Source organism: Beta vulgaris, chromosome 6 (genome assembly GCF_026745355.1).
Source record: "Beta vulgaris subsp. vulgaris cultivar EL10 chromosome 6, EL10.2, whole genome shotgun sequence".
NCBI lineage: Eukaryota > Viridiplantae > Streptophyta > Magnoliopsida > Caryophyllales > Amaranthaceae > Beta > Beta vulgaris.
In genome coordinates, this window is record NC_079207.1 from 66,562,047 (window position 1) to 66,584,686 (window position 22,640).

Sequence of the window (22,640 nt, forward strand, 5' to 3'; positions counted from 1 at the left end):
GCGTCTTGGGGGTTAGTTGCTCAACAATGTTGGACACCACCTAGGGACGCCTTTGTTTGAGCTCAATATAGACGGGGAAGCTAAGTGTACAAGGGTTGGGTGCGTCGTCAGACAAGAGTGGTGATTATGGGGATGGATGGCAAGGCGTTGGTTGCAACATGGAAGGTGGAGGATCGTTAGTTGGGATTCATTAATTGCTATGTCCACGTGTTGTAAAAAGTGATTGTGTTCACCTTGTTAGAGTAATTTCTTCATAAGAGCGAGGAGGAATCGGAGTAACTGGCATTTCCATTTTATTGATGATGACATTGTTCATGCCAGTCGTATATTAGATCGTGTGTGTCTTAGAATTTTGTCCGTAGGAATACAATAAAGTTGATCACGAGCTAGTTCATTGCTTATTACCTTGGGTTATTAGTAGGAAAGTTTGGTTATTTAATTCCTTCTATTAATCCATTTACGGGCCAATGACATAAAGGCTTATATGAGATCTTAACAATGTCATGGCTCTTTATTGGAATTGGACAATTCTATGAACGATATGTAGTTCCCCTTGTGGGATTTCCTTTGGAAAAAAAAAAACAAATTGTCATATAGTTACTTATTATTAAGTAACATGTTAGCTGAAATAATTAGGATGACATATAGATTATTTGGTAAAGTCTTGTAGTGATAGTACTCAAAACTTGTGACTAAAATCTGTCTGCATATCCACGTTCTCATGTGATGTGGTTGGACTATTTCTTGAAAAAATAACTCGACGTTAGTTGATTCGTAGCTAAGATAAAAGAAACGCCTAGTCATCGATCAATGATTAAACTTATTTTAAAGTTTTTACAGACTTAGTGTAGGTACATGATGGTTTGATAAAAAGTGTAAACTGAACGAAGGACTATTTTTTAAATTCTTTTTACATATTGGTTTCACTTCTTTGAAATTTTAAATAACTATTTCGTTTTCCCTCAAAAAAAATTAACATATTTAATTAATTACGATAAATTTTACTTGCGTTTTTTCTATTTTTGAGAAAATGCATTCACTTATCTAATTGACTCTACATGAGCAATTTTCTTTACTACAAAACTTCTTATAAAGTGTTCCTATATTTTTGTCAATCAAATTAACTTTACATTATTTCCGATCCTACAAACTTCTATATCCCATATTATTATAAGTGATTCGAAAAGCATTCACTTATCTAAAAGCACGTTTTGAGCTATTTGCTTGCCTTTCTCCATCGATAATTATATTAGTAAATTCATAGATTTTAAAAGATATCAAAGTAATATATAAGTTGATATCAAAATACAGTTAAATTGGTACTAGAATGGCTATTTTAGTGCCAACTTTACAATGATTCAGTACTAACTTATACTTCCTCTATTTTTATAGTTGCAATAATTTTCATATATAGGTGTTTTTTTTTATTGCTTTCATTCTTGTTAAAGGTTTTGGGACAATTTGATTATTTTATCCTTTACTTTACCTATCCCACATGCAAAAAATATGAATAATTAGGTCAAATCTTACTCTCTTCTTTTTCCTTAATATATGTGCAATAAAACATTTACTACTTAGTATTTACTTTGATACTCAAATTTATGAAATTACTTTACTACCCTTATTGAAATTTATTTTGGATTGTGACAACAGGGCCGGTTCTGAGGGTAGGCAAGGAGTGCCACCGCCAAGGGCCCACGACCGTGTGGGGCCCAAAAAAAGAAATTAACTATGACCAGTTAAATAAAAATTGATATACTTTTTGAATATTTTGTGAAATTTGTGCAATTTTTAATAATATTATGTGCTTATTTTTTATTGGTATCATTAACAAAATATAGATTATAGTTTTGGGTACGAAGGTTTTAATTATATGACCTATAAAATATTAGGATCGACTCATATAGGGGCCTTTATTTTTAGGTCCGCCTAAGGCTCAAAAATTATCAGGAACGGCCCTGTGTGACAATAAGATGCCAATACAAGGTCGCGGACAATAATGTCATTTTCCATTGCCGGCTTTGTTGTGTGGTGGACAATGGAGACTAGAAATTTCCCCAAAAATATCTTCTTTTTACGCCTTCCAATGCCCATTTCTTTAATGAATTGGGTTGGGTTGTTGAATTTGATACCAACTCTGTGGAGTATGGACTGCATTTGCCTAAAAGTTCTTAACTGTTCAAGCCCATGTAAAACCTCTCTAATCTTTCCAAGCACTGAGAATTAAGAATTTAATATAAGGTATATGTATGTACAATATTCGAGATCAAGCTTTGACACATTAATTACTTGCAGTTTTGATAATAATAATAAGAAGAAGATAATAGTGTATATTTCCTCCGTTCCTAAATTCGTTCAAGTTACATGAAACAGTTTATAATGTTTCGTGCAAATTGAACGAAACATGTTATGCGTTGTTATGAAACAGTTTATAATGTTTCGTGCAAAATGAACGAAACATGTTATGCATGGTTTATTGTGTATTGTACGAAATAGTGCTGATGGTTTTATTAATATTGCACAAATTGGTATATTTTCGGGTAACAAAAAATCAAGCAACTCATGTCTGATACAGGTTCATGTATGGTCAAAATCATCGCCCCATTGAAGATGAAATTCATCTCTTGCAATTTTTATTTATTTAGGTATAGGAGGAGATAATTTTTTTCCAAAGAGAAGTCTTTTAGAGGAGGAAGGCGCCAAAAATTAATAATTTAAAGAAACAAATTGACTAGAGTTGAACAACAATTCTTTTAACTCTAAAAAAATATACTCCATTTTTTTAAAATGTAACATATTGACTGTGGACACTATTCATTCAATACACTTCCATTAATTGTTATCTATACATAAAAAAAACATAGTCATGTGTGATCTTATTTGATTTGTCACGGTATACACTTTTTAAATATATATATTTATATTTTTACTTTTATACAATTAGAGATATTTTTGGTCAAAATTGTATCTCGCCAAATGTGAAAACTCCAATGTTACATCTAAAAAAACTGAGGGAGTAGCGATTTTTACAAATAAAAATCATAGAAACAAAATGACCATAGAGTTAAACAATAGTTCTTTCCAAAAATCAACTTCTTCCTGATTTATCTCTTTTATAATCTTCTTCCTCTTCTCCCTTCTATTAGTTACCTGCTACAAATAAAATTATGCAACTTTACTTTTTCAGGCATCGCGTGCATATAAGCCTAATATTGTACTTCTTGTGTTTCTTTTTACTTGCAACCATTGACTTTCACACTTGTCAATGTATAACTTAAACCATCCATATCTTTAACTATCGATAATTAAAAATTATAAAAATCAGATTTTTGAAAAATATATACTAAAACAAATCTAACAAGATCCCACATGATGACATGAATATGTTTTTCCTTAACAGTAAATCACAAAAGATTAAGTAGAGGTTGTAAATAGTATAAAAGTCAAACCGTTGCAAGTAAAAAGAAACAAAGTGGTATCCAAAGAAGAGGGTATTTGTGCTCAAACCAACCAAATTTTATGCCCTCCTCTTCATTATAATACTAGTAAAGATTGGGCACCAAACTTGCTGCCTATCTCAGGCCTTGGCCCAGCTGGGTTTACACCCCAACGGCCCAACATAACCCACCTCCACCCCATTAGATCAAATGAGCCCAGAGGGCCCACTACCACCTGAACCACCTCAAGGGCCAAAACTTTGGGGAAAGTAGCCCGAGGCCCATCTTGTCAGGCCATAATTGCCATTTTATGGTCCTGAATACATAGAGAGAAAATCTGAAATGGAAACTTGGAAATGCAAATCTCCACCTTTTGGCATAAGCTTTTTCTTATAAAGCCACTGTTCAGTGTTCATATCTAATATCTCTATCAAAAGAGTACTACTACTTGGCTAAGTTTTACAATTCTAGAGGCCGACTTTTCGTAACTTCAGGATTCCAAACACTCGTATAGTCCTATCTCCGCTAAAATTTAGCCAAATAGAGTTTTCAATGTCATAATTGACAATTCTCATAATAGAAGGATTAAGATTTATTAACTTGTCAAAGAAAATACAAGGACCACAACTCATGTTAAGAGAGTTCATAGCAAGTGAAGTTTCATAGAACCTATATCATCTGACTGCAACCGAAAACATAGCTCAGATGAAAAATTGGAAAATTACAAATGTTTAACAGGAGATTACAAGTTTGACACTCAGGTAAGCTTTCTGTCAGTCACTTGATTACAGTAGACATACTTAAGTATTGCTCTTACAGCTAAAGCAGACCAGTGAAATTAACAGGCTGGCTTACCTCTCGAAAGGATCCCCTCTATTTGAGTTTGATGATGGATAAACAGCTGCAGCTATTCTCTCTCTCAGATTGAATTTCCCCGCAATGAATGGGCGGACATCTTCAACCCCGGCTAAGCTCTCGAGAAAAGGAAGTAACTGCAACAATTCTTGATCTGAACGGTCATCAAACCAACTCTCAATGGGGATTCCGTTGTCCACTTGGAAACCAAATGCCTGCAGAGAACAACTTTGCCTTAGAAATTCAGACACCTATTAACAGGTTGCTTGAAAGATGCTGCATTTTATAAGTTAAGATGGCATAACTAGCTCCAGAACAAGATTTAATACATTATTACGTCCATATCTAAAGATTCGAACACATTTGAATTGACTATCAACTATCAAGTTTAATTCAGATCACTTTTTTGAGAAACTCAGAAACTTCCAAATTATTCAATCAAATTCTCATAAAATATTTGGGACAATTAGACCATGATATAGCTGTATTCTATGATGAAACTCACTGCGAGCTACATCAGACCAAAAATCAAAAAACAAGTGAAGCTGATTTAGAACAAATACCTGTGGGGAGTTGTCGATTATGATAACTCGTGATAAATCACGGCCAAGAACAGACAGATCTTTTAAGTAGTTTCCATCCACATAAACGCATGATTCACGATATACACGATGACGAAATACCCTCCTCTTTGGATCCAAGACGTTGAGAAGCTGTTCAGCATAAATACTTTGGCTGGCGGTAAAAATAATTATCTCAAACAGGCTGGCGACCCTTTCCATAAAATCTTGAAGGTGGGGCCGACATCGGACGTATACTGTATGATCCCTCTCGTTAAAGTTCACAGTAAATGTGAAGTCTGCATCATCACAATATTCAAGACTGGAGTGGACTAAGGTCTCTGCCATTGAAAAAGAGGTTTGCTTTTAAGTCAAGTTAATGATAATGCTAAGCGGCTTTGGTGCAATAAAGTTTAGTATACTACCCCTTTTCTCTCTTCTAGTTGCAACACCTTGACCTTTACACTCACCTTAACCGGAACTTTTTTACAAATATATAAACACGAATGTAGTCTTGTAAGAAGTTTTTTTGTTTAATTTCAATATGTATTTTTGAACTAGCAAGTTCCTTTTAATTTGTACTAGTAGATAGTCAAAATAATTAATGGTCAGATTTGTGCATTAGCAAACATGAGAATCAAAGTGTTGCAACCACAGGATGCAATGTAGATGGACTTTATCAACACTGTTACTCATGCTATGCATACCATCTAGATCTAAGACAAGAGTGGTTGAGGGACATCTCCGAGTTTGTTTAGGTAGCAGCATCTGGCGAAATGTTGGAACAACCGTTGACAATTCAGGTAAGTTCTTTATAAAGAAGTATGGATCAAAATCGTCGAATTCCTCATATTCCTCCTCCTCCACGGATGCATCAACCATCACGGAATCTTGTTCATACTCATCTAAGCATTCCAGCTTTGAATTCTTCATAGCAAGATAAATGGCTGAGACTTCCGAAGACATGCATACCTCTTTCGTATCTGCATAATTAGAATTATGTATCAGAAATATATATTCTGACATTTTTGTTGGTCAAAGAATTTAAATGACAATCAAAAATATATAATTACAATCTTTTATGATAAGCAAGATTAATAAGAATTTTGAAATTTTTACAATCTAGTCTAACAGTGTCTTCAGAATATTATGCTATTCATGCGCAACAAAATCAAAAACTAAGCTCCAAAACACAGTTGGTCAGTACCATAGAGCTTTATTCTTAAACAAGCATATGCGGCAGATGAAAAGAGGAAGTTTGAAGTTCAAAAAACAAAAATGAATGGCATATTATGAAGCTTCTCTAACCGTTTTAATACTGACTGCAAAATAAACATTATGCCATTTAGTGTATCGCAGGACTCACCTGCATCTACAATGTCCTCCTCGACACCTTTTGACAAGTGAAATGTTGGTGAAAAAATAGTTCCCGAATCACAATGAGCAGTCCCCTCATTACGTTCCTATGAGATGTCATATAGACAGCATTGAAGTCAGAGGAAAGAACAAATATACCTTTATGCTTTACAGAACAAGAGAATCATGTAGAAGTAGACTAGCAATTTTGTAGACATTAGCTTATTCTAGAGACAGCCTCCTAAAAAGAAACAGAATAGCAATGAGCTACAACTATATCGTTTCTCTTTGTATTACAGAAGCATAAATTTATGACTTTCGCCAGATATAAGACCAAATATCGTCTTCTGCTCCAGCAAGGCTTTGCTTTTTCAGAAAAAGGCTACGTAAACAGAAAGTTGCAGTTATACGAGCAATGGAGCATCATCCCCCCCCCCCCCAAAGAAAACGTACTTACCACATGCAAAAACCTTATGAGAACATGATATGACATAATGAAACAAGGCTCATCTCCATTCTCCACCCACTTGTTCCAGCAATCTGTGTATGTTCTACTCCTCAATCCTATGGAAAGTTCTGACGAGGTCTAATCCCATGACAAAGAACAGGCAAGATGTGTAATTGTACACACATTAAGAAGATACAGAAAAAGCTTTTTTACAGCTAGTACAATTCACTAGAACACCCCATCCCCAGCCGCCATGCAGAAAGAAAGGTGGAGAGGGACGATATATGCAACAATTACAGCCATGCATTAGAAAAGCAACAGCAATTACCTTAAGGACTGTAGAGGCATTATAAACTTCATCAGAACCCAACGATACATTGGAAGTATCATCTTGCAACAAATGAGAGGTCAAGCTTACGGTGGCAGAGTCATCATCTCTCTTAGCTACAGCCCTACCTGAAGCTAAAAATGCCAGATGATTAGATGCATGAACTGAATTACAAGGAGAGGTGTTTTACAGCTATAGTCAAAACTCAAAAGCATATTGCATAGACACAAAACTTCAGTTATTGGAGTGTAAAACCTATAATAATTGTTACCAAATTTCATAGACTGCATAGAAATACAAATATACTTAAACCTGTTTGAAGATCTCTCACTAACATCCTAAAATAGATCAATCTATTATAAAACCCCAAAAAGGTCAAGTAAAGAAGTGAAGAAGCAGCTAAACTGTACTTTGCAACTCGAAAATCATAGGTTTACCTATCATACTGGCATCAGATACTTATCCACAACCTGAAATGAGTATCCTCACCTATGAGGATTGAGCATATGTTACTCGGACTTGCGTACAGTAATCAAACACAAGCATATGTCCTAGTATCCGACTCGACTACTTTATGAAAATCTCCTTGATATTGGCCCGCCAAAAGCAAGTATTCTAGCAGGGAATCCTAACCATTGAAAGTCTTTTATAGGGACATTTAGAAATAAAATTGAAAATCGTAACACGTAGTCAGAAAAACTCCATCGATAATTTCCACATCAACATATTACAAACTCATAAGCCACATATCATACTTTCTGTGTGTGTCAAATGAAGTCAATTTGCTGATTTTAAGAACATATTCCAAATTTTCCAAGCAAGCAACTATAGGACATGCAAAGAAAACTGTTGCAATTCAATATGTCAGCAATAACATAAAGTCTTTAGCAAAAATGGAGCTCTCTTACCATAGGTTGATTTTCTAGCAGATGAGGTAATAAAATCAGCAGCTTTCTTCTCAACCACTTGAACATTTTCAGATACCTTCTTCTGGGATCTCAGTGTTCTAGTATTGGGAGGCTGTCGGGCCGAACTTCTAGAAGAAACTCTCTTCTTGGTCTGCATTGCCAAAGACAAAATGCTTTGGACTTTATCATTAACCACACTTCAGTCAAAATCCAATCACGGAGGTTGACTGCAAAACCAAAAGTCTCTTTTGAGAGTATAGATCAAGGCAGTAAAAGCATACAGAAATTAGAGAGAGAGAAACAGTAAACATTGCACATATAAACTGCTTCAAATTGTTGCAAGTTTATGAACACAACCTGGATAAAAATATCCCAGTTGACATGAGATACATTTCCAACATTAAAGCTTCTTCCAAAAAACCACTAAAACAACACTACATATATCTATGTCAATCGGACTCTTTACCTTACCTAATTTACCTCATATACATGTGTCACTCTACATGAATGAGGATACTTCGACACTCCATTTTGAGCAGAAATTACGGAAAATTTTCATAAATTAAGCAAGTCGGATACTCGAGCATGTACCCATGTCCAACATGAGTACCCAAATCCGAACAACACATATATACACATTCAAACTACAAGCAATGCATAGGCTATAGGTGAAATAATCCAAATTCAGCCATGAGAACTGTACATCAAGATTCGAAATCCACCCAAAAAACACTTGCCAATTCGCAAGTAACCCTATACAACTTGAGAGCATTAGCACAACCAAATACTCATAAAATTTCCCCTTAGCACCAAATTTCAAAACAATACATATTTTCAGATCCTCATTTACTAGCAATCAATCGCATACCAGATCCAAGTACAACAATTATGATTTTTGTTTCGCAAATTACACAAAGAAAAAACAAATTGCAAGCTCAGAACTTAAAAAAGAAAAAAATACATCTACCTAAATCATACTACTAAATCACCCCACCTAAATCATACTACCAAATCTTCCAAGCTCAATACTAAATACATAAGAACTTACAAACCACCAAATCTTCCAATTCATGCAAAACAAAAAACTAAATCACCATAACTGACAATCCAAACTACTAAAAACCCAGAAAAAAACAAATCAATTTCCCACAAATCTCAACCCCTAAAAACAAATTATCACAAACAATACTCTGAGTTTATGACACTAACAATGCACCCCAGAAAAACCCTAAAAGTTTCAGACCCAGATAAATTTAGAAAGTTAAAACTTCAAATTTGAGCTAAAATGAGCTAAATTAAAATTACCTGAACTCGATTTTTAGCTCCTCTAATTAACCCAGAACAACAAATTTTGTTGTAAGAAAAAGAGGAGAGAGAATGAAAACGAAAGATTACAGAAAAACCCTAAATTTATTTTCAGTAATGAAGAAGAGAGAATATATTTTCTTTTTTTTTAAGTGGGTTTTTTTTTGTTTTTGAAGAGTTGTAAGTTTTCTGGTTTTCCCTCCAAAGAAGAAAGAAGAAGAGGTAAAATGAAAAATGGAAAAAATTGAAAATTTTAAAAGAAATTAAAAAAAAAAAAGGAAAGTTTCTGAAAATTTTATGGCGTATTTTTCTGGTCTGAAAATCAGAGGAGAGAGAAAATAAATATGTGATGAAGAACAAAGTAGACGAAGATAAGTATAAATTATTTACTTGAATTTATTTCTTTTTTATTTAATTGTTTCATAATAAATAATTGCAGTTTTATGACGTGTAATTCAAAATCTGACACGTGTCCACTTTTATTTGAACTAACCAATGAGAGTGCGCGTGAGGTTGAAAGAAAGATGTCAGCGCGTTTGATGTAGGAATACTGTGGAGTTTACGACGTCGTATTGATTGGACCGCTTTATAAAACTTGAGACAAAAATTGTTAAAATTGTTAAAGTGGTCCTTGTAATTTGTGATTATTGTTGTAAAAGTCATGCTAATTAAGACAGATCTGACTTATCTTTTTGACCTAAATGGAGAGATGAATCATGAGAATGTGGTTAATTTTTTTTATAGTTTGGGTAAAAAATATGGGTATCATGATTTTTTACTGTGAGTAATTTTAAATAATGAATGAATGTGTGTGTTTGTTTGTGCTTCAATGAGTAAAAATATAAGTTGGGATTGGAGCCAATTTGACACCATGATATGACCTACGACAAGAGGCAAATAAGTTAGTTTAATAACGGTTAACATCTTTACATATTAAATAGTTTATATATATATATATATATATATATATATATATATATATATATATTTAGATTTTATATTTTAAAATTCAACAGCACTTTACTTAATAGTACTAGATAATTGATAAAAATATCAGTGGTTACAAGTACTTAGAAATGGTAAAAGTGTATATTAAGCATTTTAAGGATAAAAAAAACTTTTAAAAGTTCAATTTTACGAAAAAAGAATTTTTAAATCATTCTTTGTAAAAAAAAACTATAAATTTAATTTTTCTTGCAAGATGAAATTTATTCCCATCTTCCGGTGTGGTTTTTCTATTTCGGCGTTGACCCTTTTATCTTGCTTTAACTCCCTATTTCCATTAACTTTAACACTACCTGTATACATCTCAAAAAACACACCAAAATATGGGAATAACTTTTACCTTGCAGGAAAATTTGAGTTTGTGTTTTTTTTTGCAAAAAATGATTTAAAAGGTTTTTTTCGCAAAATTAAACTTTTAAAAGTTTTTTTTTTTGACAAATTTTTCAATATTTAAAAACAATCCTCTCAAAATAAATTGTATTGTGAGATCAAATTTTATCTCCTATGGTATAAATTATGAGATCAAAGATTTTTATGAGAGTATGGTCCTGTTTTTTTGGATTTATTTTCAGTTTAGTTCACTTCAGTTTCTTGCAATTCAATTTATTTCAGTTAATCGTAGTTTAATTCAGTTCAATTTCTCCATTCCAAAAGATCGGGGTCTCTACATATTTTTAGAGTAGGTCTTTGGACAAACCATCTGGCATTTAAGTTAACTGTCAAACGAGGTTAGTGTATGAGGCCCAAAACGCGACCCACGCATGTGGACCCTAGGAAATCAATCCACGTTAGTCTTTCCTAATTTTTTCACTTAAAACTAGGGGTGTAAATGATGCGAACCGAGTTTGAGTTTGAGCTAGCTTGACTCAACTTGTTACATTTCGAGTTGAGTCGAGTTTTCGTCGAGTAAATTTTGGATAGCTTGCAAACTGGGTCATGTTGTTAACCATAAGGTAGAAAAATATCGAATTTAGGTATTTTGTATGAGGCCCAAAACGCGACCCACGCATGTGGACCCTAGGAAATCAATCCACGTTAGTCTTTCCTAATTTTTTCACTTAAAACTAGGGGTGTAAATGATGCGAACCGAGTTTGAGTTTGAGCTAGCTCGACTCAACTTGTTACATTTCGAGTTGAGTCGAGTTTTCGTCGAGTAAATTTTGGATAGCTTGCAAACTGGGTCATGTTGTTAACCATAAGGTAGAAAAATATCGAATTTAGGTATTTTGCTGTTGATAATTAGTTATTCGAGTTTCTCACGAGTTTTCAAGTCGAGTATCGAGTTGCTCAACTCAACTCGACTCGCCAACATCTTGAGTCGAGTTTTGACCGAGTCGAACGCGCGTTGTCTCATCTCATTTACACCCTCACTTTACCCCAAAAACAATAACTAATAAAGAACCTCAACTATTAACTCAAAGATCTTACCTTTTAACCCTACATTATATATATCAGATAATCATAATTATTAACCCAAATGACATACTTTATATCATACTAGCCTTCATATGCACGCGATGCGTGCGTTAATTTCAAAATTTGTTAGTTTATTAGATACTCCATTCGTACTTTATTTATGATTAAACTTAAATGTGAAAAATTCAAAAGTTAGATGAATTTAGATATATTAATTCGCTAATGTAAAAAAATAAAAAGGTTGTGAGTGGTTGTTAACATTAATTTTTTGTGAATGAATGTTGAACAGAAAGAACAAAAATAATGAGTTGGTTTAACTGAATTAAAGAGTATCAAAGGTAGTGAATGTTCAGACTTTTCATGTGCATGTTATTTATGCCATCTTTTTTTATAAGGTATAAATATTTTGTCCATTTAATTTTTGATTGAAGTATTTGATGCATATACCATTTTAAACTTGTTTTAAATGGCAAGTTGGAATGAGAATTTATAAATGATTTGCTTTGTAATTTTTTTCATTCCATTAATTAGATCATTAAGGGTATTTTAGTCACTTCAAAAGAGGACACCACACCTCCTCCCTTGGCTTATATAATAGAGATTAGATTATGTTGGGGATCTGGGGTTGGGACTTGTGACTCGAATTCTAATGTTTTGGATCTCGTAGGCCAGTAGCTATGGGCTGCAAATGTATTTCTCGCGGGCTTGGAGGCTGAAAGCTGGGCTTTCTTCATTCGTGGCGTGGGTTTTGTGCTGCCTCAAACTGCATAGTTGGCCCCAAAATAGTGGCAATAATTTTGTTACTTTTTGTGCAATTATAATCCTATATTATCTCGATATGCTCTCCTTTAATTACTAGAAATCTATTATGTTATCTAAAGTATCTTTGATTCTCTCTTTTTGCAACCTATGATTATTAATTGATTACTGGATCCAATCTATTATTTGCAGCATATTCTTATATTCTGTCTCCATTATTACTAGTTCTTACTATTGTTAGTATTACTTATTGACGTATAGATTTATTCGATAAGAGATAATGGCTCGTTGAAATTTTTTAATCTAACAATTGAGGTCTCTTTGACATAAAACAATTGAACTGAACTGAACTACACTGAATCGAAGTAAAGTGAACTGAATTGAAGTGAATTGAACTTATTGCAAAAATAAGATGGGGAGAGCAGGCCCTTAGTTCAGTTTTAATTTCTTGGATGCTTTTGCTTTAGCTTCCATTACTACATTTTGTGTTTGTTTATGTAAGGGTAGTACAACATTATATGAATATAGGCAACTAGGCAAAGTAGAAACAACCAATATTCCAAAATATTTGTGCACCTTTAATTAACAAAGCAAAGATTAAGTATAAAACTATACAAGTGAAAGTAATATGTAAGATTCGGTTTTCATTGGAATAAGGACATTAAACTAGGTTATCCCCAAACTTTGATCATTAACAAAGATAGCAAAGTAGATTATTTACACGTGAAAGTATTTCCTAGATATGGTAGTATTGAATTGAAATTGTCTTGGCATCAATTTATACATATAGGAGTATAAATTTGACTCGTTTTTGTTACTTTTCCAGTCTTTTCTTTGTTCTTTCCTCACATTGAGTTGTTTCCTATATAGTAGTCCCTAAATCAGCAGTTTTCTTTCAGAAACTACAACAAAACAGAACACACATCAAAGTAAACATGCCTGAGAATGAGAGGAAGCTTAGTGCAACTACTGTAGGATATGCAATGCCACCAAACAAAGTAGAAACCGTAGTACAACCTTCCCTGGTTGCCCATGCTAAAGCTCGCGGAATCCATCTCATTCAAGTAGATATTGATAAGCCACTCGTTGAACAAGGCCCCTTCGACTGCCTTGTCCACAAGGTGTATGGCGAGGACTGGAAGGTTCGACTTCATGATTTCAAATTTAAGTACCCGGAAGCTATCATAATCGATTCTCCCATTGCCATTGAACGCCTTCATAACCGCCTTTCCATGCTTGAAGTGGTGAATCACCTTCCTGATCCTGTTCAGCAATCTCAAGGTTATTCCTTTGGGATACCTAAACAGGTGAGAGTCAAGCTAAGTATCTAACAGTTGGGTGATTAAGGCCACATAAAAAAGATTGTAATACCATTACTTTTCACTTGTACTCATTTCTGAAAAGTGCGTTCTCTTCACCTTAAAAATCCAAGTTACGGAAGTTCTAATTAGTTAAAAATAACTTCGCATAAGTTCTGATAAGTTGAGCTCAGAATGTCAGGTGAACAGAATATAGCCTTAGTAAGGGACGAAAAGATGAGAAAATTTATACCCTGTTAAACATCTAATTTGCTGATTGTTTATACTTTCTCAACAGGCAGTAATCAATGCAGATGATGATGCACATGAGTCTTTTCTGAATATGAGTGAGAAGTTGAATTTCCCAGTGATTGCCAAACCTCTGCTCGCTAATAGCAGCGACAACGCTCATGAGATGTCCCTTGTGTACAGCTCCCACGGGCTGAAGAAGGTAAAACCACCTGTTGTGCTGCAGGAGTTTGTGAACCATGGAGGGGTCCTCTTTAAGGTCTATGTAGCTGGGAATCATGTCAAGTGTGTTAAAAGGAAGTCCTTGCCTGATATTCATGTTTCCGATGCTGCTAAATTCGAAGGCCAAGGGGATATCATGTCATTTTCTCAAATTTCTAGTTCTGCTGCTGGGGATGATGACACACACATAAAAGAGGTTGAGATGCCATCCCCGGCTTTCGTTCATAGCTTAGCACAAGGATTGAGGGAGGCTTCCAAGCTTCATCTATTTAATTTCGACATGATTAAAGATGCAAGGGAAGGCAATAAGTACCTGATTATTGATATTAATTACTTCCCAGGTTATGCTAAAGTGCCTGGATTCGAGAACATGTTGACTGACTTCTTCTGCGACATCATCAACCATAAGAATGAAGCTGCAACTGCTCCTGTGAGTACTGAAATAGATGTCAGCAAAAATGAAAACTGTATAACTGTATTATATAACCATATAGTTGTTCCAATCTTCAGGTTGATTAACCGAACTACTAGATAATAGGATTTAGGTAACCATAGTAGAAATATGCTTAATGGTTATGAATTATGATCACTGTTAAATTTTTTCAATCAGGTTAATAAATGTGTGATTGGTTATTAAGTGCAGTACCCTAGAGAAAGTATACCTGTTTCAATTCACAACAATTGCCTATATACCAAATACTATCACTTCACTTTCCCTCCTCGGCTTGAATCTCTGTTTCTTTTGCTGTGAACTTAATATGATTCAGATATTTCGATTTGTGTATATGCATGCATCCTCTTGTCTTCTGTTCATGTTTTCTGTTCTTCACTTAACATAGTAATTTCTTTCTTTCTAATAATGAAAGAACTTAAAATAGCATAAGCTTTCTTTCTGTTTCCCTTTTGAGAGAAGGGGGGAGGGGTTGCGCAGTTTAGATCCTACACATGGGAGCACGACATACATCATGCTCCTGAAATCAACCTGCAAGAGAATATACAATGCTCAGTCAGTTAGAGTTATGGTTAGTAGTTAGTACCATGGAACCAAAATATTAAGTTTGATACCAACCGAGAACACCCCTACTTGACAGTGCACCTTTCATATAGACAGATATTATCAGCATTGAAGAAAACTGTGTTTTAAACTAAAGCTTAGCATCAAAGAAATCTGCAGACTATTTTTGGAAGATCCCAATGAAAAGTGAGAAACGAAGGCTTTTCTTTTGCGCGTCTTGCAACAATCAAGAAGGAAATGTGTCTTCAAAGAGGGATTGCTTGCTACATTCATACGCGATTATAAGCTTTGGTGAATTGATGTTGTTTCAATTTCTTGAGCTTGTCTAGAATTAATATGATCATCGGAATCTAGCGAGAGAAAGTTGAGAATCCAGATCTGATAGATGGCTGATCATCAAATCCATCTCTACATGCTTTAAAAAGCACAGTTAACCTGCCTACCTAACATAAGCAACAGGAGGTTTGTCATCAGTCACTCCTTTCCAGTTTCCACATACTAGTTAAACAAAGACTTGCATATGCCATGCCCATACATCACATCTCCGATGTGGCGGTGTCGATTAATGTCAAATGACTAGTACATAGTAATAATTTTACTTCTGCAAGTAAGCAATAAAAAGGACCTACAAAGTACAAAGAGAACTATGAATGATCCGTCAGCAGAAATATTCCATCTCTAGAACAGAAGGGAAGCTTTTACCACAGGTGTATCCTCTAGCAAGATGAGGAGGTAACTCTGCAGCTTTCTTCTCAACAGTTTGAAGTTTGAACACTTTCAAATGCCTTTTTCTCAGGGATCTCAACACACTGGGTTCTAGTCTTACTATGTCTAAGTAACGCAGGTTTATACCATAAAAAAAAGGGAGAACTGTACCAAAATTATCTTTTACATCATTAAAATTTAAACAACACTAACCTGTCTCAAAATCAAACCAATATATTGGATGTTGCACGTTTATACCATCAACACGACGTTTTTATTGGTTATATTCATCTATAATGACATAGAACATGTTATGTAACGTTATCAGTTACAGAATTATAGTAACTGAAAACCAAAGATCATCAGACATGTAGTCGATCTTTCTTTGTGATTTCAGTACTAGATAATGACATCAGCTTCGAGCTCTAATGAGCTACATCTTACAGCTAATATCCATCTTAATCATGCTAACTCGTTACTAATTCTATCTAAACATTTATGGAATTCATAGGATAATTAAGCTAGATTTATGCCAGTCTTACGAGGAACCACATAACAAGCCAGTGGTTTCTTCAGTTCAAGTGAAAGCCTTAAACGCTCCGAGAGATCCACAGTATTAAATTGAGCTGGCAACCACTTAAATTGGTGAAGCATTCGAGCCAACCACAAATGCACAGTGGCCAAGCCCAATGCCCTTCCTGGGCATACCCTTCGACCTGCTCCAAATGGTGCAAGTCTTAAATCTGTGCCCATGATCGAAACATCCTCATCGATGAACCTCATTGGCTTGAATGCCCATGGATCATTCCATATAGTTGGATCATGGGTGATGGCCCACATATTGACCATTGCCGTTGTGCCAGCTGGAATCTTAACCTTGTCTACATGGACATCATGGATCGCTAAGCGGGCCCATGAAAGTAGTGGACCTGGTGGGTGAAGCCTAAGGACCTCCTTGACTATAGCTTGAAGGAAGGGAAGGTTTTGAAGATCTGAATCTTGGACTTGCCGCTGGTTGTTCCCAATGCACAAGTCTAGTTCTTCTTGGGCCTTTGTTTGGATATCTTGGTGTAGAACCATTCTAGCCATGATCCACTCAAGAAGTGTAGCAACTGTGTCAGCTCCTCTAAAGATTGTTTCCTGCACAAGTTAGATATGATCAATTAGTAACTTGCAGAATACTAAAACAAAAATGATATATGCACAAAAACATGTGAAGATTCTGAATATGTACAGAAAAGCTAATGTAAAGGGTAGCACCACAAAAAAAGGTCCCTTCAAATAATGGAGTGGATACATGATGAATGTGCTTCCCCCTAATTTCTTACGCTCAGTCCCCCACCCCAAAGCCGCAGTGCGGATGAAGTTCGGAGAAGACGAGTGAAGCTCACCCGAGCTCACCACATCTCCATTGCACCTCTACTCTCAGAAAACAAAAGGACGATAATGTTTGGTAAAACATGAGCCATGTGTATGTCAAAAACTCATGATGGTAGAACCTAGAAAAGAAAAGGTAAGTCATGCATTTCACATGATCAAATAGTATAGGGCTATGAACACAAAACTGTAACACAAAATTTGTTGCAAAAATCTGAAAAAAGGAGTCAAACGGTGGCCAGGGAAGATAAATCTATCCAAGGATTTGGGATTTGGGGTGAAGTACTAAAAGAAAGATATACTACTACTTGACAAAATTATCATAGTAGCATGAAATAAAGCAATTGGACACCTGTACCATATTTTGGACAGTATGGGACCCAATGACAATTCAAAAGCTAAAGAGATTAAAAGACTACCAACTTTAGATCGCCTTATGATGATTATGTGTGCATCTTTTTTCTTTTTACTATCCCAATATTAGTATAATTTTGTGTTACAACAGTTGCACTGCACAAGGAACACTGTTGTTTAACTTCATCTTTATCTTCAGAATTTAAAGTTTCAAGAACTAAAATTTCTAAAAAAAAAATCACATAATATATATAGAATATGATTTGTGCTATTCATATAACTAATTTGTATCATCAAACTACGAGTATTATGCAAGTAAATTTTAGAGTACTATGTTGAATGTTCTTACCCATAAAACAGCCACCATATCAGAATGACTTAGTCGTTCATCATCAGGCAATGATAGCAGCACACTTAGGAAGTCATTTCTCTGCTTGAAGTTTACATCTTTTTTCCTAACTTCAATGAACTTACCTAGAAGTTCATTCACCCTGCAAGCCAACTTATGACATCTCCTTTTCACTCCATTAAAATCCAGGAGACCTAGAGGGAAATAATCCTCCAAATTGAACTCGGAAATCAACTCATAACCCTCCCTGACCATCAAGCCTAACTTCTCCCCTTCACTACCCAAGTTGCTTCCAAATACACTTTCTAACATGTTCTTCAAAGAAACTCCTAGTAGTATCCCTCTTAACTCCACCACTCCTCTACTCTTCATCTCCTTCGACACATTTTCCAACATTGCATCTGCTAGGCATTGCCGAACCTCTTCAAGGCTCGAGATTCTCCTAGGAGAGAACATGTAACTTGCCGCAATCCTCCTCAGGTGGCGCCAGTATGTACCATGGGGAGCAAATCCGATGGCACGTTCAAACATTAGCAAACGAGCTGAGGCTTTTATGGGACGATCTGAAAATGAAGGTGAACATAGGATTTGCTTGGCAGTTTCAGGGTGGCTACTAATGATCATAGGTGTGGTGCCCAAACTCAATGCCATGAGCCTAGTGCAGCCCAAGGAAGTTGCCATGGTGGCTAGTTTACGATGGGCCAAAGAGCCCATTTGAGGCAGTGACCCTAACAAGGGCCAACCTGAAGGCCCAATGAGTTTAGGGACAGAATTTAGGTTGTAACTTCGCCATGCAAAGCCTCCGGGGATCAACCAAAAGTGCAGTAGGAAATAGAGCAAAAAAGATAAGAAGACAATGGTCAGTGCAGAGAAGGTTTGCTGGGTGAATCCAGAACAAAGAGGCAGATTTAAGAGATAGGTAAGCATGGAGTTCATTTTTTAAAAATATTGAGTTTTGTGACTGTTTATATTAAAAAGGTTACCAAAAGCAGTATGCAAATATTTGACAACTAAAGAACTAAAGAACTTAACAAGCTGAAAGAACTGTCTGGAGTTCAAACTTATGATTTGTGAGAGGATAGCAAGTTGGATGACACATATTTATAGAGTTAGAGACAAAGCAGATAAGTTACAGTACAGTAAGTACAATAAAGTTTATGATGGTTAGCTGGAATTAGAGTTTATTTTCTCCAATAAACCCTGATTAGTGGTTAGTAAAATTAATACTTTATGTCCAAATATGTGGTTTAAATCTTAACTACGAGGTATGTTACTGTATCTTTGCTAAAGAAGAGATTAATTATATTCAATTCAAGACCTAAAGTATATTTACCCAACTAATATACCATTATAAAAACATCCAATATATTCTCACAAGAGAAAGAACATGATCAGTAAGATTGACATAATAATGTACGGAGTATTCTTAAGCATATAATATTCTCAAGAGTTCATTATAAAAAGCAATGGAAAGGATTAGGGAAATAGAGATTACTTAAAGAATTAAGTTGGAACAAACATCAACTCCCAACATTATTTAAAAATAGAATCAGGACCACCTCCAAACCAAATCTGTTCGCCCTCCTCGATTGGTTGATATTTAGCAAAAGATATTACAAATTAAGAGTAAATTGGAAACAGTAAAAAATCAGGTTGAAATCATGTCTGATTTTGTGTCACAGCTCCTAATGACTTTGACAAGTTACCAACTTCAAAATAATAATAAATATTTACTAGTAGATGCACAATAATGACCCTACTAAGGAACATGGAACATAAAATGCAATGGAAGATCTTTACCATGGAATTACATTATCGTGATTCCTGTCTTTAACAAATTAAAATTTTAATATTATTGATAGAGGTAGATAGGCATTAGGATGACACTATTAAACACAATACTTTCTCCCTATCATATAAATTATAATATTTAGCATCATACACTATTCAACTACTACTATAAGATAAAATATATGGTAGGACATAGAATCTCTACCACGAAATTCAAGTATGGTAATTCCTAACTTCAAATATGAAACAACATTTTCACCCGTCAAATGAATTGCCATAAAAGTTAAAGCCATCACAGTAAACACACTACTACACAAGCCTATTTGTTCCATTAATGCTAAAATATTCTCTTATCCTCTTTCCCAGTTGCTGTCCTAAGTCCCAACTTACACTACATGCCTAGAGACTTTTTGAACCTAGACAACTTTCTATAAGGTGCATGGATTACAATTTATGATTTCATGCATTCAGAAACCTCCTAAACTGAAAAATCTCCGTGCATGATGCATTGATGCATGCACCGGTTAAGCATCTACGCAACTAGGAACAATTCCAACGACTTGCCCCCTTAAGTTTGGTTGCCCAACATCAACCCAAACCAAAAAAAGGAAGAATTCCTACCTAAATCAAATTGCAATTAAAGGGATACTTTGACAAAATCACATGATGCATGCGTGTTTTTTATTTTACATATTGGTGAGTTAATCGTAAAAATGAACTCTATATTGAAGACATGTCATTCAAGAACATATAAAACTAGAGTAATAAGAATCATTGCTGCTGCAATACCAACAAAATTGACCAAAAAAAAGACTATCCACACTTTAATCTCTTAGATAAATACAATATTTAGACAGGAAATGTTTTTACTCAGTCTGATGGTATGATTATTGGGAGTCCTGGAAGGGAGCCGTAACTAGAGAATTTGTTCAGATTTTGATGAGTATGAGGAATAAACTACAAAACTAGAGTAAATCTTGTGAGTTTGAACAATAGAAAATTAGCGAAACCCTAATGTATCATAGTCTCTAAACTAGAAGAGAGCCTGAGAGATAAATATACCCTAAGCTCCAAGGTGAACCCTTGTGAGTCTGAACAATAGAAAGTTAGCGGAAACCTAATGTGGCATAGTCTGTAAACTAGAAAAGACTCTGAGAGATAAACATACCCTAAGCTCCAAGGTGAACCACTACAACGCATCAAATTACATACACCAAACCCAAAGCTCTTTCTGTTCACTGGCTTAGGTTTTGATAACAAGTTTTCCATTATTATTACTGAAACTCTTAGAGATAATCATAAACAATTAGAAATAAAACAGGGTCACACTTTTTTGAGCATGTACGTTATGTAACTCGACTCTTCGTTTAACCTTAATACGCATGTTGGTACCTTGACAATCCAATATGAATATGAATAGTTTGGCATTTCCTTTTTGGCCATATCAAGAAAGTTCCCATAAAATAGTTGAGTTGAACACTTGAGCATGAACACGTATCTGACATAAGTACTTTTTTTTTTTTTTTTTTTGGTGAAAAAGGCGAGAATCACATAAAGTTAAACATAATGTTAAAGTTATTACAATCCGAGATGTATGCATCCATGCAGAAAATAGGGGGATTAATAAAATCCGTAGCTACATTCATGCTATCATCTAGTCTTCTTGCCTCCTTAGCAAGCTTGTCCGCAAGTTGGTTCTTCCTCCGTGGGATGTGGATAATCCTAAGTGTGTGGAAAGCCTTGCATAGCTCCCTGCATAATATAATAATGTTCGTATACAAAGTGAGATCTGTGGGATCCTCCTTAAGGAGACAAGTAGCCTGAAGATTATCTGAACAAAGAATACAATCAACAATATTTTCATTTAAAGCACTTTGGAGCCCTTCTCTAATACTAAGGAGCTCAGCCATTAGAGAAGAGGACGCAAAGGTTTGTTTATAAAAGCCCTTAGTCCATAGTCCATTACAGTCCCGAATAATCCCACCCAAACCTACCGGGTCATCCCTATTACAGTACGAGGCATCCGTATGGATCATAAAGGTCGCGATTCTGGGTAAATGGGGCACATTTATAAGCTCATGGGGAGGGTCACTTTCGTTAGGCGTGGCAGTGGTATGGGTCCCAAACTCTCGACTAAGGTATAATGCTTGATCTATAATGGCGTTGGTATTAGTATGTTTTCCCTCAAATACTTCCAAATTTCGAGCTTTCCAAATCTGGAAACATAGTGTTGGGAAAAGGCTCTTCCAGGGTAGTCCATTAACCTCCGTCGTGTCCTCCAAGTTCTGACCTAACCACTCTTTTAAAGTGCCATGATGTAGGCTATTCCCGGTTGTCATGACTGTCCATACTTGAGTTGGCGAGTGTGCAATCTCGCAATACATGCAGACTATCTTCATAAGCGTTATCACATATTGGGCAAACAGGCGATTGGATAATGCGTCTAGTGTAGAGGAGTGCCCTGTGTGGGATTCGGTCCCTCCATGCTAGCCAGAGAAAAAACCTAATTCTAGGAGGTGTACGGGCTTTCCAGACTCTCTGTAATTCCGTGTGCATCTGATGATTCTTCCCTATAATGTCCCACAGGCTCTCCTTATACGCAGGGCGAGGGAAAAGCCTTGTGTAGTCACTAACCTCGAAATGGGGTGGTCTTGATCGGTTTCATTATATAGTACAGCTTGAATTCTCTTCTTGATGCCCGAGGGTAGGGAAAAGGAGAGTCTATGAAACTCCCACTCGTTGTCTCTAAGAATGTCCGAAACCCTAAAGTTCTCCTCCTCTTTCCTAAGGGGACCTTCTATACACTTCCTTAAAGGGCCAATCCCCACCCAGTCCTCCTCCCAAAAATTAATGGACTCCCCTTTCCCTAGTAACCAGGTATTGTTTTTGGTCAGAAGATCCCA

General features: G+C 35.4%; 3 protein-coding genes across 4 annotated transcripts; 1 reads left to right on the top strand and 2 right to left on the bottom strand.

The window, feature by feature from the left end:
- Nucleotides 1-4,011: 4,011 nt before the first annotated feature.
- Nucleotides 4,012-9,528, bottom strand: LOC104897567 (uncharacterized). Of its 2 annotated transcripts, none has more exons than XM_019250455.3 (7): nt 9,198-9,528; nt 7,893-8,072; nt 6,985-7,118; nt 6,219-6,315; nt 5,560-5,835; nt 4,856-5,193; nt 4,012-4,507 (listed from the first exon to the last, which is right to left on the bottom strand). In XM_019250455.3, exons 2-7 carry the CDS (start codon nt 8,047-8,049, stop codon nt 4,289-4,291), a joined length of 1,221 nt encoding a protein of 406 aa, XP_019106000.1. In that variant the 5' UTR covers nt 8,050-8,072; nt 9,198-9,528; the 3' UTR covers nt 4,012-4,288. The 2 variants fall into 2 exon arrangements, with proteins under 2 accessions (XP_019106000.1, XP_010682776.3); XM_010684474.4 differs by having other exon boundaries at nt 7,893-8,119.
- Nucleotides 9,529-13,116: 3,588 nt separating this feature from the next.
- On the top strand, nt 13,117-14,783 carry LOC104897568 (inositol-tetrakisphosphate 1-kinase 1). The gene is made up of 2 exons (XM_010684476.4): nt 13,117-13,684; nt 13,974-14,783. The coding sequence occupies exons 1-2, from the start codon at nt 13,313-13,315 to the stop codon at nt 14,679-14,681; spliced, it is 1,080 nt and encodes a 359-aa protein (XP_010682778.1). The 5' UTR covers nt 13,117-13,312; the 3' UTR covers nt 14,682-14,783.
- A 1,299-nt stretch (nt 14,784-16,082) lies between these two features.
- Nucleotides 16,083-19,327, bottom strand: LOC104897569 (cytochrome P450 78A5). Its single transcript, XM_010684477.4, has 2 exons — nt 17,947-19,327; nt 16,083-17,006 (listed from the first exon to the last, which is right to left on the bottom strand). The coding sequence occupies exons 1-2, from the start codon at nt 18,880-18,882 to the stop codon at nt 16,383-16,385; spliced, it is 1,560 nt and encodes a 519-aa protein (XP_010682779.1). The 5' UTR covers nt 18,883-19,327; the 3' UTR covers nt 16,083-16,382.
- Between the last annotated feature and the right edge of the window lie 3,313 nt (nt 19,328-22,640).

What these genes read in the sequence shown, in the direction of transcription:
- LOC104897567 (XM_019250455.3), bottom strand. Translation starts at nt 8,049, where the DNA reads ATGCAGACCAAGAAGAGAGTTTCTTCTAGAAGTTCGGCCCGACAGCCT. An exon ending in TGCTAGAAAATCAACCTATG is followed by an intron (nt 7,119 to 7,892) that starts GTAAGAGAGCTC and finishes TGGCATTTTTAG; the next exon opens with CTTCAGGTAGGGCTGTAGCT. An exon ending in TCTTGTCTTAGATCTAGATG is followed by an intron (nt 5,194 to 5,559) that starts GTATGCATAGCA and finishes TTTCAATGGCAG; the next exon opens with AGACCTTAGTCCACTCCAGT.
- LOC104897568 (XM_010684476.4), top strand. Translation starts at nt 13,313, where the DNA reads ATGCCTGAGAATGAGAGGAAGCTTAGTGCAACTACTGTAGGATATGCA. An exon ending in CCTTTGGGATACCTAAACAG is followed by an intron (nt 13,685 to 13,973) that starts GTGAGAGTCAAG and finishes CTTTCTCAACAG; the next exon opens with GCAGTAATCAATGCAGATGA.
- LOC104897569 (XM_010684477.4), bottom strand. Translation starts at nt 18,882, where the DNA reads ATGAACTCCATGCTTACCTATCTCTTAAATCTGCCTCTTTGTTCTGGA. An exon ending in ATATGGTGGCTGTTTTATGG is followed by an intron (nt 17,007 to 17,946) that starts GTAAGAACATTC and finishes TAACTTGTGCAG; the next exon opens with GAAACAATCTTTAGAGGAGC.